This window comes from Oncorhynchus kisutch, linkage group LG6 (genome assembly GCF_002021735.2).
Source record: "Oncorhynchus kisutch isolate 150728-3 linkage group LG6, Okis_V2, whole genome shotgun sequence".
In the NCBI taxonomy this organism is placed as follows: domain Eukaryota; kingdom Metazoa; phylum Chordata; class Actinopteri; order Salmoniformes; family Salmonidae; genus Oncorhynchus; species Oncorhynchus kisutch.
In genome coordinates, this window is record NC_034179.2 from 17,825,522 (window position 1) to 17,840,355 (window position 14,834).

General features: G+C 43.2%; 1 protein-coding gene across 3 annotated transcripts; it reads left to right on the plus strand.

Moving 5' to 3' along the window:
* The first annotated feature begins 4,238 nt into the window (after positions 1–4,238).
* Positions 4,239–14,072, plus strand: LOC109892442 (density-regulated protein). 3 transcript variants are annotated; one of them, XM_031826322.1, is made up of 7 exons: positions 4,239–4,419; positions 6,499–6,617; positions 6,760–6,864; positions 6,974–7,054; positions 10,876–10,992; positions 11,102–11,241; positions 11,560–14,072. In XM_031826322.1, exon 7 carries the CDS (start codon positions 12,545–12,547, stop codon positions 13,553–13,555), a length of 1,011 nt encoding a protein of 336 aa, XP_031682182.1. In that variant the 5' UTR covers positions 4,239–4,419; positions 6,499–6,617; positions 6,760–6,864; positions 6,974–7,054; positions 10,876–10,992; positions 11,102–11,241; positions 11,560–12,544; the 3' UTR covers positions 13,556–14,072. The 3 variants fall into 3 exon arrangements, with proteins under 3 accessions (XP_031682182.1, XP_020340565.1, XP_020340566.1); XM_020484976.2 differs by having other exon boundaries at positions 4,244–4,419; positions 6,965–7,054; positions 11,560–11,873; XM_020484977.2 differs by having other exon boundaries at positions 4,244–4,419; positions 11,560–11,873.
* Positions 14,073–14,834: the final 762 nt, after the last annotated feature.

Sequence of the window (14,834 nt, forward strand, 5' to 3'; positions counted from 1 at the left end):
CCAATCAAAAGCCCTGGATTAACACAGAGGTTGGCGCTAAATTAAAGGACAGAGTTACCGCACACAGGGCTATCGCAAACAACCCTGAGGACAGGAATAAGTACAAGGAGTCCCAATATGACCTCCACAGAGTCATCAAAGGAGCAAAAGTACAATATACGAATAAGGTGGAATCCTATTACACAGGCTCTGATGCCTGCCGCATGTGGCAGGGGCTACAGTCCATTACAGATGACAAAGGAAGACCCAACTGTGATCTGCCCAACGATGCCTCTCTACCAGACGAACTCAGTGCAATTTATTCACGCTTTGACAAAAACATTGTGCCGGGTGTGAGGGCCGTCACCGACCCAGTGGATTGGGTGATCTCGTGCTCTGAGGCCAACGTAAGAAAGGTCTTTGATCAGGTTAACACCCATAAGGTCACGGGGCCCGACAGTATTCCAGGGTGTGTTCTCAGAGCATGCGCAGAACAGCTGGCAGGCATATTCACTGTAATGTTCAACCTCTCCTTGTCCCAATCTGTAATCCACACGTTTTAACATGACCACCAACATTCCTGTCCCCAATAACTCTAAGGCTTCCTGACACAATGACTACCACCCTGTAGCATTCGCTTCTGTAATCATGAAGTGCTTTTAGAGGCTGGTTAAGGCACACATTAACTCCACCATCCCAGACACCCTAGACCCACTCCAACTTACATACCGCCCCAGCAGATCCATAGATGATTCAACCTTAATTGCTCTCCACACTGCCATCACCCACCTAGATAAGAGGAATAACTATGTGAGAATGCTGTTGACTACCGCTCAGCGTTCAACACCATTGTCCCTTCCAAGCTCATCACCAAGGTTAGGACTCTGGGTCTGAACACCTCCCTCTGCAACTGGATCCTGGACTTTCTGACAGGCCGAACCCAGGTGGTGTCATGACGTTGTCCTGTTGGTGAGGTTTATGACCCCCCCCCCCATAAATACCTTTCCCCTTTTCTCTCTCTACTCTACAGAATGGACTCTTGGAAAGCCCTTTGTTAACATAGAGAGAGTATGGTAACATCAAAAGGTTGGGAACGGAACAATATTTCTGTAATCCAACCAGTTGAATGTATCTGTTGGTACTTAAAGAATATGTTGTTGTCTGAAACATTATTACTGATGAGAGGACGACATAAATTGTATCTTGCAAAGTCTACACATTCTAGTTATTGGATTCACATGAAATTGTTGTGCAATTTAAATGTTTAAATATGATACTATTTGTGAAAAGATTTAATGTAATTTGAGTTTTTAAAATGAGATAATTGTTTTCACAAGTAAAATATGCTCACGCAGTGGCCACGCCCAAGTAAATAGGTATTGTTTGGAAATTATGAACCAACCCCGTTTCTACATTTCTATAAGAGCCCCCGTGACCCAATTCATGCAGACTAAGCCAACCCCAGCGTGAGCTGTGGTTGCTAATGGTTGAATGACTACAACCTAACGAAATTAACATTGTGTTCCCGATGACGTGAGGATTGATGTCCATACATTTAAAAGGGCTAATTTCAACGTGGAGGTGAAAATCGCCACGCTGGAAGGATTAATTTTGACTACACCAGCCAGAATATAGCATGAGTTGAGTATGGCAACTTGGTATGAACATTGAACTTTTATTCACTAAAGAAGTGATACATCCTAGATGTTGAGTTATCAGCTGCAGCTGTAAACGTGCATGGCCTAGGAAAGGACGGACAATCTCTTCAGAACGACAGGGTACTACAACGTATCCATTCTACCACACAACAACAGACTACAACGTATCCGCCCAGAAATATTCTTCAAAGGACAAGGGAGATCTCAGCTGGGCAACCCAGCCCTCCATCTTCGACCAATCTATCGAAGCGCAGCTCTGAGTAAATATATTTCTTGCATTTTCCTTTTCCGAATGGGCGGTTATTTTGAATGCATAAGATTCTGTATTTACGATAGCATAGCTTTATAAGGTCCGATAGAGACCCAATCCTTTTGTTCCTCAGTTTTCCCGCTCTTTCATTCAAACCCACCTCCCTTTCTTTGTGTAACCAGCCATCATATCGGTTTCAGAACTATGCCTAGAAGGCCAGCATCCCGGAGTCGCCTCTTCACTGTTGACGTCGAGACTGTTTTTTTGCAGGTACTATTTAATTAAGCTGCCAGTTGAGAACTTGTAAGGCGTCTGTTTCTCAAACTAGACACTCTAATGTACTTGTCCTCTTGCTCAGTTGTGCACCGGGGCCTCTCACTCCTTTTTCTTTTCTGGTTAGAGACAGTTTGCGCTGTTCTGTGAAGGGAGTAGTACACAGCGTTGTAGGAGATCTTCAGTTTCTTGGCAATTTCTCGCAATGGAATAGCCTTAATTTCTCAGAACAAGAATGGACTGATGAGTTTCAGAAAAAAAGGTCTTTGTTTCTGGTCATTTTGAGCCTGTAATCAAACCCACAAATGCTGATGCTCCAGATATTCAACTAGTCTAAAGAAGGCCAGTTTTATTGCTTCTTTAATCAGAACAGCAGTTTTCAGCTGTGCTAACCTAATTGCAAAAGGGGTTTCTAATGATCAATTAGCCCTTTAAAATTATAAACTTGAATTAGCTAACACAACGTGCCATTGGACACAGGAGTGATGGTTGTTGATAATGGGCCTCTGTACGCCTATGTAGATATTCCATTAAAAATCAGCAGTTTCCAGCTACAATAGTCATTTACAACATTAACAATGTCTACACTGTATTTCTGATCAATTTAATGTTATTTTAATGGACAAGAAAATGTGCTTTTCAAACTTTTGAACGGTAGTGTACCTGTCTAGGTTGGAACTGTTGCTGTTAAAATACAATAAATAATTTAATTCTGAACTGGAATAAACTGATTGATCACATCACATAGATGTAGCCCAGAAAACACATATACACACAGTCCTAATGAGAGGTGTGTGGGCTGGTTGAAGTTTTCAACAAGCATGTCTATTCTGGGCTGTTTTTGACAGTGAAAACACTGAGGTCATGCTCAGCATTGACAGTTTCTGTACTTGAGAAATCAGACTGGATCAGATGTGCTGCTTTCTCAGTCAGGCAGGAGACCGCTTCCTACTGTAGATGAGCAACCCAGAACTGTTCCAGTTCAGAATAAAAAGTATTACTTGTATTTTCAACAGCAAACAGTTCCAACCTAGACTTGTTTTCAATAATAATTTCTACAGTAAAATGTACAGTAGGCCTGATAATTTTCATCTTCATCTGTACTGTTTCTTAGGGGTGCACCATCAGTAGCTAGCTAGCTTGCTTCGGCTAACGAGGATTGCATGAAAGATAAACTCACATCTACTACGATAGGACTCCCTTATTTCTGCTTATCATAACCTGTTATAAAATGACAACAATGCCTTGGTAGTTTACTTATTTTTCCACTTTCGAAGCGTTCTGCCCCGTTCTGAAAGAACTCACTTGGTTTACCGTCATGTTGTACCTGGATATTTGGCCAGGACGTGTCGTTTTATTAACTTGTTCGTTTTGAGAGACTCATTACTAAGCACTTCCCCACACAAAACACATTGTGGGCGCTCCTCGTTATTTCTCAAAGGTGTATGAAAGAGACAGAAAGTCGTCACTGTATTTGCGTTTCATGACGATTGGGCTCAGTCAGAACTTGTGGCTAGCAAGACAGCGGAGAGCGATGCCGAGCGGGAATAACTAGTCAGTGGCTTGAACGACAGTGCTGCAGTGTGTGGGTCGCGGAGTGATCTTCTGCAGAACTGCAGAAAAAAGATCCGGTAAACCGCGAAGCACACGGGCATCTCCCTCTCCCACTTGCGCAGCTGCCAAACTGAGCAGAGACCACCGCTAGCAGAGAGCGCACTGAACCGAGAGCGCAGTTCACTTTGCCAAATCAATTCCAGTAATTAATGAAGTAATTATAAATTTTACGTCGCGACCCATACTTTAAGAAACACTGGTGTAACGCAATAAAAAATAAACTTGTGATGGGTGCGGATGAGTGTCAAGACATACATGCGAATGCCTGTCGAATAACGTCAATATAAAACCATAATAGGAGTTACATGTGTTCGATATTTTCAACTTAATTTTTCATTACATTGTCATTTTTATATTAAATGCAATTTATTGCTATTTCTTTGACAAATTGTTTGTCTTTATAGAAGTGATAATGCAGGCAACGAAGACAACGCCTACTATTTATTTATTGCCGTAGACGTGCGTGCGTTCCAAGAGGCATTGATAGGACCCCTAGCCAAATCAGGCTTTAGGTGTGAGCCTCAAGCTGTTAAAACCAGTGGTTATAACTAAGCATTATTCTAATTAAAATATTTGCTTTAACTTCACTTGATAATGCTTACGGGTTTGTTAAACAGTCAACAATATTAAGGTCGTATTCGAGGGGTATGTTGTCTTTCCGTTGATTGACTTGGAAGTAATGCAAGCTAGCTACTGCTGTGTAACGTTGACTGCGCCGTTAGTTAGTATAGCTAGGTAACTAGCCAGCTATGAATGAAGTCTCAGCCAAGAAACCAGGCAGTTGTCAAAAATATTTAGCTATCCAACCAGCTCTAGAACCTAGCTCGCCAGTTACCATAGCGATCTAACTTGTAGCTAGTCTTGGATATATCCTAGCTATGATTATGTCTGTGTATGATTGGTCACCGTTTACAATAAAATGTTACCTTCCAATTTTGTCTGGCAAAGGCACCAGAATATAGGCATCATGCAAGTTAGCAATTTAACGCAATTGCTGGCTAATTATGTCTGATAGACTGAGTTTCAACAGCAGATGTAAGGAAATTGTCATAATTCTACCTATCTTTGACTTCGTGAATGAATATCAATCATCTTTGTAGCTAGAGATTGATCCTCAGCCTGTATGCTAGCTAAGCCCGAGGTACACTACATGACCAAACGTATGTGGACACCTGCTCTTTGAACATATAATTTCAAAATCATGGGCATTAATATGGAGTTGGTCCCCCGCACTTTGCTGCTATAACAGCCTCCACTCTTCTGGGAAGGCTTTCCACTAGATTCTTGAAACATTGCTGCGGGGATTTGCTTCCATTCAGCCACACGAGCATTAGTGAGGTCGGCACTGATGTTGAGTGATTAGGCCTGTCTCGCAGTCAGCAATCCAATTCATCCCAAAGGTGTTCGATGGGGTTGAGGTTAGGGCTCTGTGCAGGCCAGTTAAGTTCTTCCACACAGATCTTGACCAGCCATTTCTGTATAGACCTTGCTTTGTGCACAGGAGCATTGTCATGCTGAATAATGAAATGGCCTTCCCCAAACTGTTTCCAGAATGTTGGAAGCACAGAATCTTCTTAAATTTGATTGTATGCTGTAGTGTTAAGATTTCCCTTCACTTGAACTAAGGGGCCTAGCACAAACCATGAAAAACAGACCCAGACCATTATTCTTCCTCCACCAAACTTTACAGTTAGCACTATGCATTCGGGCAGGAAGCGTTCTCCTGGCATCCGCCAAACCCAGATTCGTACTTCGGACTACCAGATTGTGAAGTGTGGTTCATCACTACAGAAAGCGTTTCCACTGCTCCAGAGTCCAATGGCAAAGAGCTTTACACCACTCCAGCCAACGCTTGGCATTGCGCATGTTGAGCTTAGGCTTGTGTGCGACTGCTCGGCCATTGAAACCCATTTCATGAAGCTCCCGACGGACGGTTCTTGTGCTGTTGTTGCTTCCAGAGGCAGTTTGGAACTTTGTAGTGAGTGTTGCAAGTGAGGACAGATTATTTTTTACACGTATCAGCACTCAGTGGTCCCGTTACGTGAGCTTGTGTGGCCTACCATTTCGCAGCTGAGCCGTTGTTGCTCCCAGACATTTCCACTTCACAATAACAGCACTTACAGTTGACCGGGGCAGCTCTACCAGGACAGAAATTTGACTAACTGACATGTTGGAAAGGTGGCATCCTATGATGTTTCCATGTTGAACGTCACTGAGCTATTCATTAAGGCCATTCTGCTGTCAATGTTTTTCTATGGAGATTGCATGGCTGTGTGCTCAATTTTATACACCTGTCAGAAACAGGTGTGGCTGAACTAGCCGAATCCACTAATTTGAAGGGGAGTCCACATACTTCTGTATATATAATGTATGACATCATGTAGCTGCTTAGCTGAAGATGGGGGTGTTGGCTAATTTATTGAGTTGCAATGTCACTGCAATAGCAGCAGCAGCACTATTCTGCCCAAAAATATATTGCAGCAGTTTACGTGGTGAAGTTTGGTGTTATGCATCCATGTTGACTGACATGGCAGGCCATGACAGGCTTCTGTTTTCAGTGCTTTGACAATGTATGTTTGCTGTCATCAGACCAATCCATTGTTGAGGGTCCAGGATCATGACTAAGCCATGTTGTTAGTGGTAAAATACTGATTGTCTATGATTCTCACTGTTCGTTCGATTTGAAGGCATACTTTACCTAATGAACCTTTTTCCCCTCTTCAGATAATCGATCATGGCTACTACTGAGAATGCAGAGACGGGTTTACCAGAAAACAAAGGAGAGCATCATGGGAGTGCTAACCCGAACACAAAGCACCCAACCAAAGTCCAGTACTGTGGAGGTAAGTGTATGACTGTGTCTGAAATGGCACGCTATTCTAGTGATCTATAGATAATCTATAGGCCAATTCCTAAAACATTGTTTTGTAATGTCACATTATTGTCAAGGTCTAACACTTCTCCATTTACTTTTTTTTGTTGCAGTGTGCTCCTTGCCAACAGAGTATTGTGAGTACATGCCTGAGCCAGCCAAATGCAGGCAGTGGCTGGAGAAGAACTTCCCAGATTTGTTTGCCAGAATGAGTGTAGGTGAGTTCCATCAGACAGTCTCCAACTCCCTCCCTTATTTTTCCTATCAGGAAGATGGGTGCTGTTATATTAAAATACTTCTTTTTTTTCTGCCTTACTGGTCCGGTAGGAAATGCTCCCAAGCAGGACACCGGCTGTGAAGAGGCACCACCTGTTGGAGAGGAGGAGGAGAGGAAGAAGCAGAAGAGAGGTCTGAGTTCAACTCTTCCGTTTTAGTTTTGAATTCTTATAAAATGCTTCCTTCCTCCTCAAATCCTAACCCAGTGTTTCCCGGCACACTCTTCAGGGACCCCCTAGCCGGTCTACATACTTGTTATATTCCAGACTATTGTTGTAGTCATCAAGCTCTTAATTGGCAGTTGCATTGCGTGTTTAAAATTACTGTAACCCATTAGGCAAAGACAAGTCACACAGTGGCTGAATAAATTTAACCACACTTTTGTTTCATAACAAAACCGGAGTGTAGTGTCTTTCCGGTGAAGTCCACAATGCAAATATTGCATGTAACAAATAGTTACATGACCTACAGCAGGGATGGGCGATTTACGACCCACAGCCCCCTTTTGTAGGGAACTCCATCGGGGGCTCGGCTTACTGTTTAGAGTTAGAATCGTAGAATAGACCAGGTGTAATTTTGAAATTTGGTTCTGCCTCAGTAGTTTTTCTCTTATGTTTGTCAGTCACTGACAGTCACTCAATTAGCAACTCAATGTCAGCATAAGTGTTTTTATTGACAAGTTAGTCTAACAGCCAGCGATCTAAACTTTTAGTAGTCATGGTCGAGTTACTGACTGGCGTGGGCCCCATTGATTTTGTAAGTCACGCTCACTCAGATATCATTAAAAACTGCAAACATTTCTCTTCACCCTATGGAAAAATGTGTAGAATTGCAGGAAATTAGCTGTAAAAAGGCCATTTTTTCCCCCTTTGCCTCATGGCAAAATGAGGCGAATCTCATGAAATCAGTTATAAAATTGCAAAATCTTCTCTCCACCCTATGGCAAAATGTGTAGAATTGCAGTGAACTTGCTTTAAAACGTCAACGTTTTCTCTATGCTCCATGGCAAAATATCTAGAATTGCAGGAAATTAACTCTAAAACGTACATTTTAGGGCTCACAAAAGTGTAGGGCTGTGGGTACGCAGACAGCGAGCCACTGCAGCCCCTCATTACGAGCTCAGATTTTTTTGGGCCCCCACTCCCATCAAAGCTGCCCATCCCTGACCCTCAGCATGGTCAATCAAGTTAATGTTTCCTACATTTTCGAACTACTAAACAGTTATTGATTTAGAACCATGGAGAGTTACCGCAAGTCGCAAAGGAAATAGGAGCTGCCTCCGCTATTCTAGCATCATTTCAACATCATCAAATCAACTATAGCCTATGCTTAGTTTAATGAAGTTAAAGAAACCAAAAACAATTTAGTCCAATCAACGTAAGCTAAATATAATGTGGCCGTCCATGGTACTGTTTTGTTTGCTCGTGCATGTCAAACTTGTTGACACGCTAATGCCATCCTACCCGCTTTCATGTTTCCACAATGGTCTGACTGTCATACAGTACATGCTTTTAGTTTTTGTTGTCCTAGACTAGGCTACCTGGGTAAAATGTTTGCCAGCCAACTTCCTCGCATGGGCAACGATGATAGTTAACGTTAGCCTTCTTACATCTAGCTACATATTGAACTTCCATCCACTCAGGCCAGGGGCACAATGTATGTTTAATGGTTTGTTCAGAATCAAGTCCAAATCCCCATCTCCATTTAGGAAAGGGCCGATGTTCTAGCTAACTAGCCACTGGAGGACAACGACGCAACATGTTTTTTTCTGTCAATGACGTTTTGTTTTTATGTGATTTGATTGGTGTGAAGCTTGGCCTCCCTTAACTTTTTTGGGGTGTACCAGGACCTGGTTTAGCTAAACCCTGATTGGCTATTATTTTTTTGTAGGCTTCCCTTGCTATACGGTATGAAAGATCAACAAGGCCTATGGTGTCATCATTACTGTGTCTCGCCACCTTGGCCTGGATGAGGGCAAGGTTCTTGGCAGTCTGGCGAAGTACACTTCCAAGCAAGGGCTTTGGGATGGAGATGCAATATGGCAGTCGTGCCAACATATCTCATCAGCCACCTGTTGGAAATGGATTTTGTGGATCTGAGGCTCTTTTCACTGTTACCTCCATCATCCTCCAAATCCCACCAACATCAGCCGTGTCAGAACGCAACCGGTCCTTGTTTGGGAACACACACACCAAAGCACGCAACAGGCTGACCAATAGAAAGGTTGAAAAATTGGTGGCCGTCCGGGCAAATGTGAGGCTTTTTGAGCCTGACAACGAGCCATCCTCAACCAGGTTGGAAAGTGACAGTGAAGATAAGGCCTCAGAGTCTGATGTTCAAGAGGTGGACATTGAGGAGGCCCAGGGAGAAGACATGGAAGCCTGAGAGGAAGACAACCAAAGCTTTAGTTTCTAGGCTGTAATTTTACATATGTATGTTTTTGGGAGATGCGATGGATCATTCAATATTCCCTTTCTTGGGGCCTCCCAGGTGACGCAGTGATCTAGGGCACTGCATCGCAGCGCTAGCTGTGCCACCAGAGACTCTGGGTTCGCGCCCAGGCTCTGTCGCAGCCGGGCGCGACTGGGAGGTCCTTGGGGCGACACACAATTGGCCTAGCGTCGTCCGGGTTAGGGAGGGTTTGGCCGGTAGGGATATCCTTGTCTCATCGTGCACCAGTGACTACTGTGGCAGGCCGGGCTCGGTGCGCGCTAACCAAGGTCGCCAGGTGTACGGTGTTTCCTCCAACACATTGGTGTGGCTGGCTTCCGGGTTGGATGCGCGCTGTGTTAAGAAGCAGTGCGGCTTGGTTGGGTTGTGTTTCGGAGGACGCATGACTTTCGACCTTTGTCTCTCCCGAGCCCGTACGGGAGTTGTAGCGATGAGACAAGATAGTAACTACTAATAATTGGATACCACGAAATTGGGGAAGAAAAGGGGGTAAAATAAAAATATTCCCTTTTGTTGTTCAGTGAAATCATCCCGTGTGAAGTGTCAACTCATTTAATTATAGTTCAATTCGTAACTAAATTGTTTTTAAAAATTTCTACTGGAAGGATTTAATAATTTGCAATTATGTCTACTTACGATAAGGTAAAAGGTTTCTGTCTCCATTTGATATGGTAAATATATACAATGCAAAAAAACATCTACATTTAAAGGGTATTAATATTAATTTGCATACATTTCCGTTAATTCCCACGGAGAATTTCCACCTGAATATTCCCCGAAATCTTCAACCCTAATGTCTACATACGTTTTTGACACATTTATTACATTACAGACACCTCAATGCGCACCTTTTAAAATTATATTGTGAGAGTTAAATAGAAACAAGGTTTTCCATTTTTTTTTGCTGAGAATACTAATGTTACTGTCCCCACTACAACAACAAAATATTTAAATACATGTAATTTTGTCCTTGACACATTTGAACTGAAATACTGTAGAATTACATTCATTCCTATGGCGGACTGCTCCTACTAGGGTGTGCCAAAATTGCCGACTGGTAGCTTCAAAGCCGCTCAATGGCCCGTACGTAGCGTCAGCAATAGAGGGTTTATATACATCATTGGTCGGACCCTAGCAAGACTAGCTGTTGCCATTGGTGTCAGCTAAGAGGCATCCTAATAAAATATGCATCTAAACCTGTCTATGCTACGGGCAGAAACATGTCATACGCTTTTTGGTCAGATAGTATCAGATACATGGGCTACACCTACTGAGACAGAGGGACGCTGTTTCCCTCGCTCTGATGAGAGACAATATTTGTATTATAATTTTTTTATTGGTCAGATTTTTGGGAATCCTGGCCTCCCTTGGCATCCATGACTACACACCACTGTTGAGTCCGGTGTGTTAGTCCTGGTATAGAACAAACGTGCAACGGCTACGGGTGTCTGAGGACTGGTTTTGGAGACTCCTGTTCTAATCTGTTTGTTCTGTCTGTCCAGGTGGCAGAGGACAGATCAAACAGAAAAAGAAGACTGTGCCTCAGAAAATAACAATAGCTAAAATCCCCCGCGCCAAGAAGAAATACGTCACACGGGTCTGTGGAATGAACACATTTGGTAAGACTGCTGACTGTCACACACACCTTTACTGTAACCACCTCTTTAAAGACATGGACAGACCAGTAACCTTGTTTTTCTTGCTTGTGACTGGACTTCCTCTCTGCAGACATTGACCTTAAAGAGGCTCAGAGATTCTTTGCTCAGAAGTTCTCCTGCGGCGCCTCTGTGACGGCGGAGGATGAAATCATCATTCAGGGAGATTTTACAGATGACATCATCGATGTCATTCAGGAGAAGTGGCCTGAGGTAAGAAAGCTGCGTTTACTCTCCCTCGTCACATAGATGATGGAAAATAGTTACAGGAAATAGAAAGATTAGCCTGTGTGTAACTCAATGAGGGCCGTCACTAGTTGCCACAGTCATAAACCCTGCTCATTTCTACAATTTATTTTCTTAAAATGTGATTTTGAACTTAACCCCACTGCTAACCTTATGCCTAACCCTAACCTTAAACCCCAAAAGCTAATTGTTTTCCTTTTGTGGCTGTGGTAACTAGTGCAAAACCTCAATGAGACATCACAGCCCTACACACGCTCTAGCCATCTGTCTTTCTGTTCATTGTAGGTGGATGACGACAGTATTGATGATCTTGGAGAAGTCAAGAAGTGAAGACCCGACGTGTGCTTTTAGTGAGAATGGATGTGACCTGTAACAACAACAATAACCTGGCCAAATGTACACATTAACATTAAAAAAGGAGTCATTTTATATCTATTTTATTTACTGTATAGAAACTGTGGACTCGGCCACCCCACTTGACATTTTTCAGTTTTTGATAGCTACTCTCTTGTTTGCCAAAGGTCTGGTCTGATCTGAATCCTTCCAAAACGCTTTTCACTCGGCAAGCTTGTAGGGTAATAAATGTCGGTCTCAATCAATTGTTCACGCTTTAGTCCTTCATCATATCACTCTGTGTATGTACACGTCTCACTATACTGTCTGCACTGTGTTCATCCTGCCTTTGTGTAATTTAATTTCATAAGACACATCTGTGGGCAAGGGGCAGGGTCATCCACTCGTGCATTTTACCAGTAAGTCTATGGTCTAATGAGTCTTCTCAAATACATCCTGTGGATAGGCCAAGTACCCCCAGTGGTCCTAGTACCCTTGGTTGGGAAGATCAAGGTCTGAGAGTACCTTACTTTGAAACATCTTCATTCGGAGTGTTTTCCATTTCGTACCTACTGAACATGACCCTGTTTGTGACCTTTATTGTTGTTTTCTGGGAACCCTTTGATGTCCCTTATATACCCATGAGTATAATATTTCCACCAGCATAATAGTTTTATAATGAAGCCATAATCCCTGGGCTGTTAGTTTACACACGCAGAGCCATTTCCCTATGGACAAATAGCACCCCACAAGAGAGAACACACTACGTACACACACTCTCCAAGTTGTTGGCGCTGGAAGATTGTTTGCATGAGCACAAACAATAAAATCCCTGATCCCATGAGGTGCGTAGTACACCCTATCTCCAGGTTGACTCTTCAGAGGGGAGCAAAGTTGCACACAGATGCTCTCTAGTCCGTAGCGTATCGTTTGACCCATGGCGAACTTCACTACTATGGACGACAACTGCTGCGCCTTCGAATCTCCCATTCTGGACCTGGTCCTGCCTCCTATCCTGGTGCTGGAGTTCATGTTCGGGCTGATGGGGAACATTGTGGCTCTGTGGATGTTTATCTTCCACATGGACACCTGGAAACCCAACTCTGTCTACCTCACACACCTTGCCGTGGCTGACTCCATCGTCCTGTTCTGTCTGCCCTTCAGAGCCGACTACTACAGACGTGGCAAACACTGGATCCATGGTGATGTCCTGTGCCGGCTTATGCTGTTCCTGTTGGCGGCCAACCGTGCCGCTGGCATCTTCTTCCTTACTGCGGTGGCCGTAGACCGTTACTTCAAGATTGTTCACCCTATGAACAAGATCAACCGGATGGGCCTGAACTATGCTCTGTGGGTGTCTCTGGGCCTGTGGGGCCTGATCATCGCTGCAACCGGGTACCTGCTGGCCAATGAACACTTCTTCTACCGCAACAACCGGACTCAGTGCGAGAGCTTCAACATCTGCATGGGCTTCAGCCCGCTGTCTACGTGGCACAACACCTTCTACGTAATCCAGTTCTTCCTGCCAACCACCATCGTCATCTTCTGCACCGTCTGCATAACCTGGCAGCTGAAGAGCAAGACGCTTGACACCAGAGGGAAGATCAAGCGGGCGGTGCAGTTCGTCATGGCCGTGGCACTCATCTTCATCATTTGCTTCTTCCCCAGTACGGTGTCTCGGATCGCTGTGTGGATCCTCAAGGCCTGGTACAACGAATGCCGGTATTTCCAAGAGGCCAATCTGGCATTCTACACCTCTGTGTGTTTCACCTACTTCAACAGCGTGCTGAACCCCATCGTATACTACTTTTCCAGCCCGGCCTTCAACGGGACCTTCCTAAAGCTGTTCAACAGACTGCTAGGGAGGAAAGAGGAGGAGGAACAGTCAGCCTCGCCTGTGAATGGGACCGGGATCTGCAGTCCGAACACAGTATCAGGGAGGATCTGAAGTGGTAGTTAGTCACTTCTAACCACTGATCCAGGATCTGTGCCTGGGCATGTACTCGCAAAGTGTCTCAGAGTAAGTCTTATTCATTGTGGTCTAAAATACAAAACTGATCTTAGATCAGCACTCATACATTGAGACCCTTTGTGAATATGGACCCAGAAGTATCTGACTGTGGTTATTTCTACTCCTAGTGCAGGGTTCCCCAACTGGTGGCCCACAGGTGAATTTATTTGGCCCCCCAAGTTTTCTGAGCAAAACAAATCTATATAGATATTTTATTTTTTGGAGTTATTGTTGTTGGACATAAAATATTGTAAAAACACCAGCAAAAATAAATCAAGTGATTTTAATTATGGATATCTGTTCCAAAGAATTCCCACACATTAAAGACAAATACAATATGTATAGATCATATGTAAATGTAAGCAAGGTTTGAAATGATTGTTTTATTTCTAATTATGTTCTGGCCCCCTGACCATGCTCAAGAATAAATCTGCCTGCGGCTCAATCTAATTGATGTTCCTGTTCTAGTGGAATATTGTTGTCTGTCAGTGACCACGTTTACATGTGCACAGTACTCCGGGACAGTAGCTCAAATCCTGATTAAGGTCTTGTTCGGGACAAGCTGTTTACATGCACCTTTGATATCCCAGTCAGGAGTATCCGTTTAAACATGAATAAACATAATATTCCTAATTTAAGTATATGGGTTAAACGGAATAGTATCTGAAATATGGACACTGACTGTAAGCCTGTAACCTCTCACATGCAGAGTAATATAATATTAACTCCTGCAGAAATATGCATATCTTGCAGTGAAATTATAACTCAAATGTACATTTTGTCTAGGGAACAGAAGTGGAGAAATATTATTTATTTACTTCAGCGTCTCTTGAGAAAATGTTAATGATCTTTGACACTGTTATGCAAGCAGATGGTATTTCAACAAAATAAAATACGCAGCCAAGACGAACTGAAGTCTTATCAGAAACATATTTTGTAGTTTTTCTCAGTTTATCATTTCCTTAAAAACGGTCAAACTGATGACATTTGGACATTTTGCACAGGACCAATCTTACCACCTTTTAGGAGTTTTCTCCCCAGTCCCTAAACGAAACAGACAACTTTACCGGTGTTAACTAGATTACTAATGCATTCATTCTATCGATGTGAGACATTATTCTGGTGACCACTCCTTTATTTAGTCTTCTGGGGCAAAATGTTATGACAGAAGAGAAGTTGCATGTATCAAACTGTTGACAATGTCCTACCAAATGTC

Excerpts from the sequence above, each read along its gene's own strand:
- LOC109892442 (XM_031826322.1), top strand. The coding sequence starts at position 12,545 with ATGGCGAACTTCACTACTATGGACGACAACTGCTGCGCCTTCGAATCT.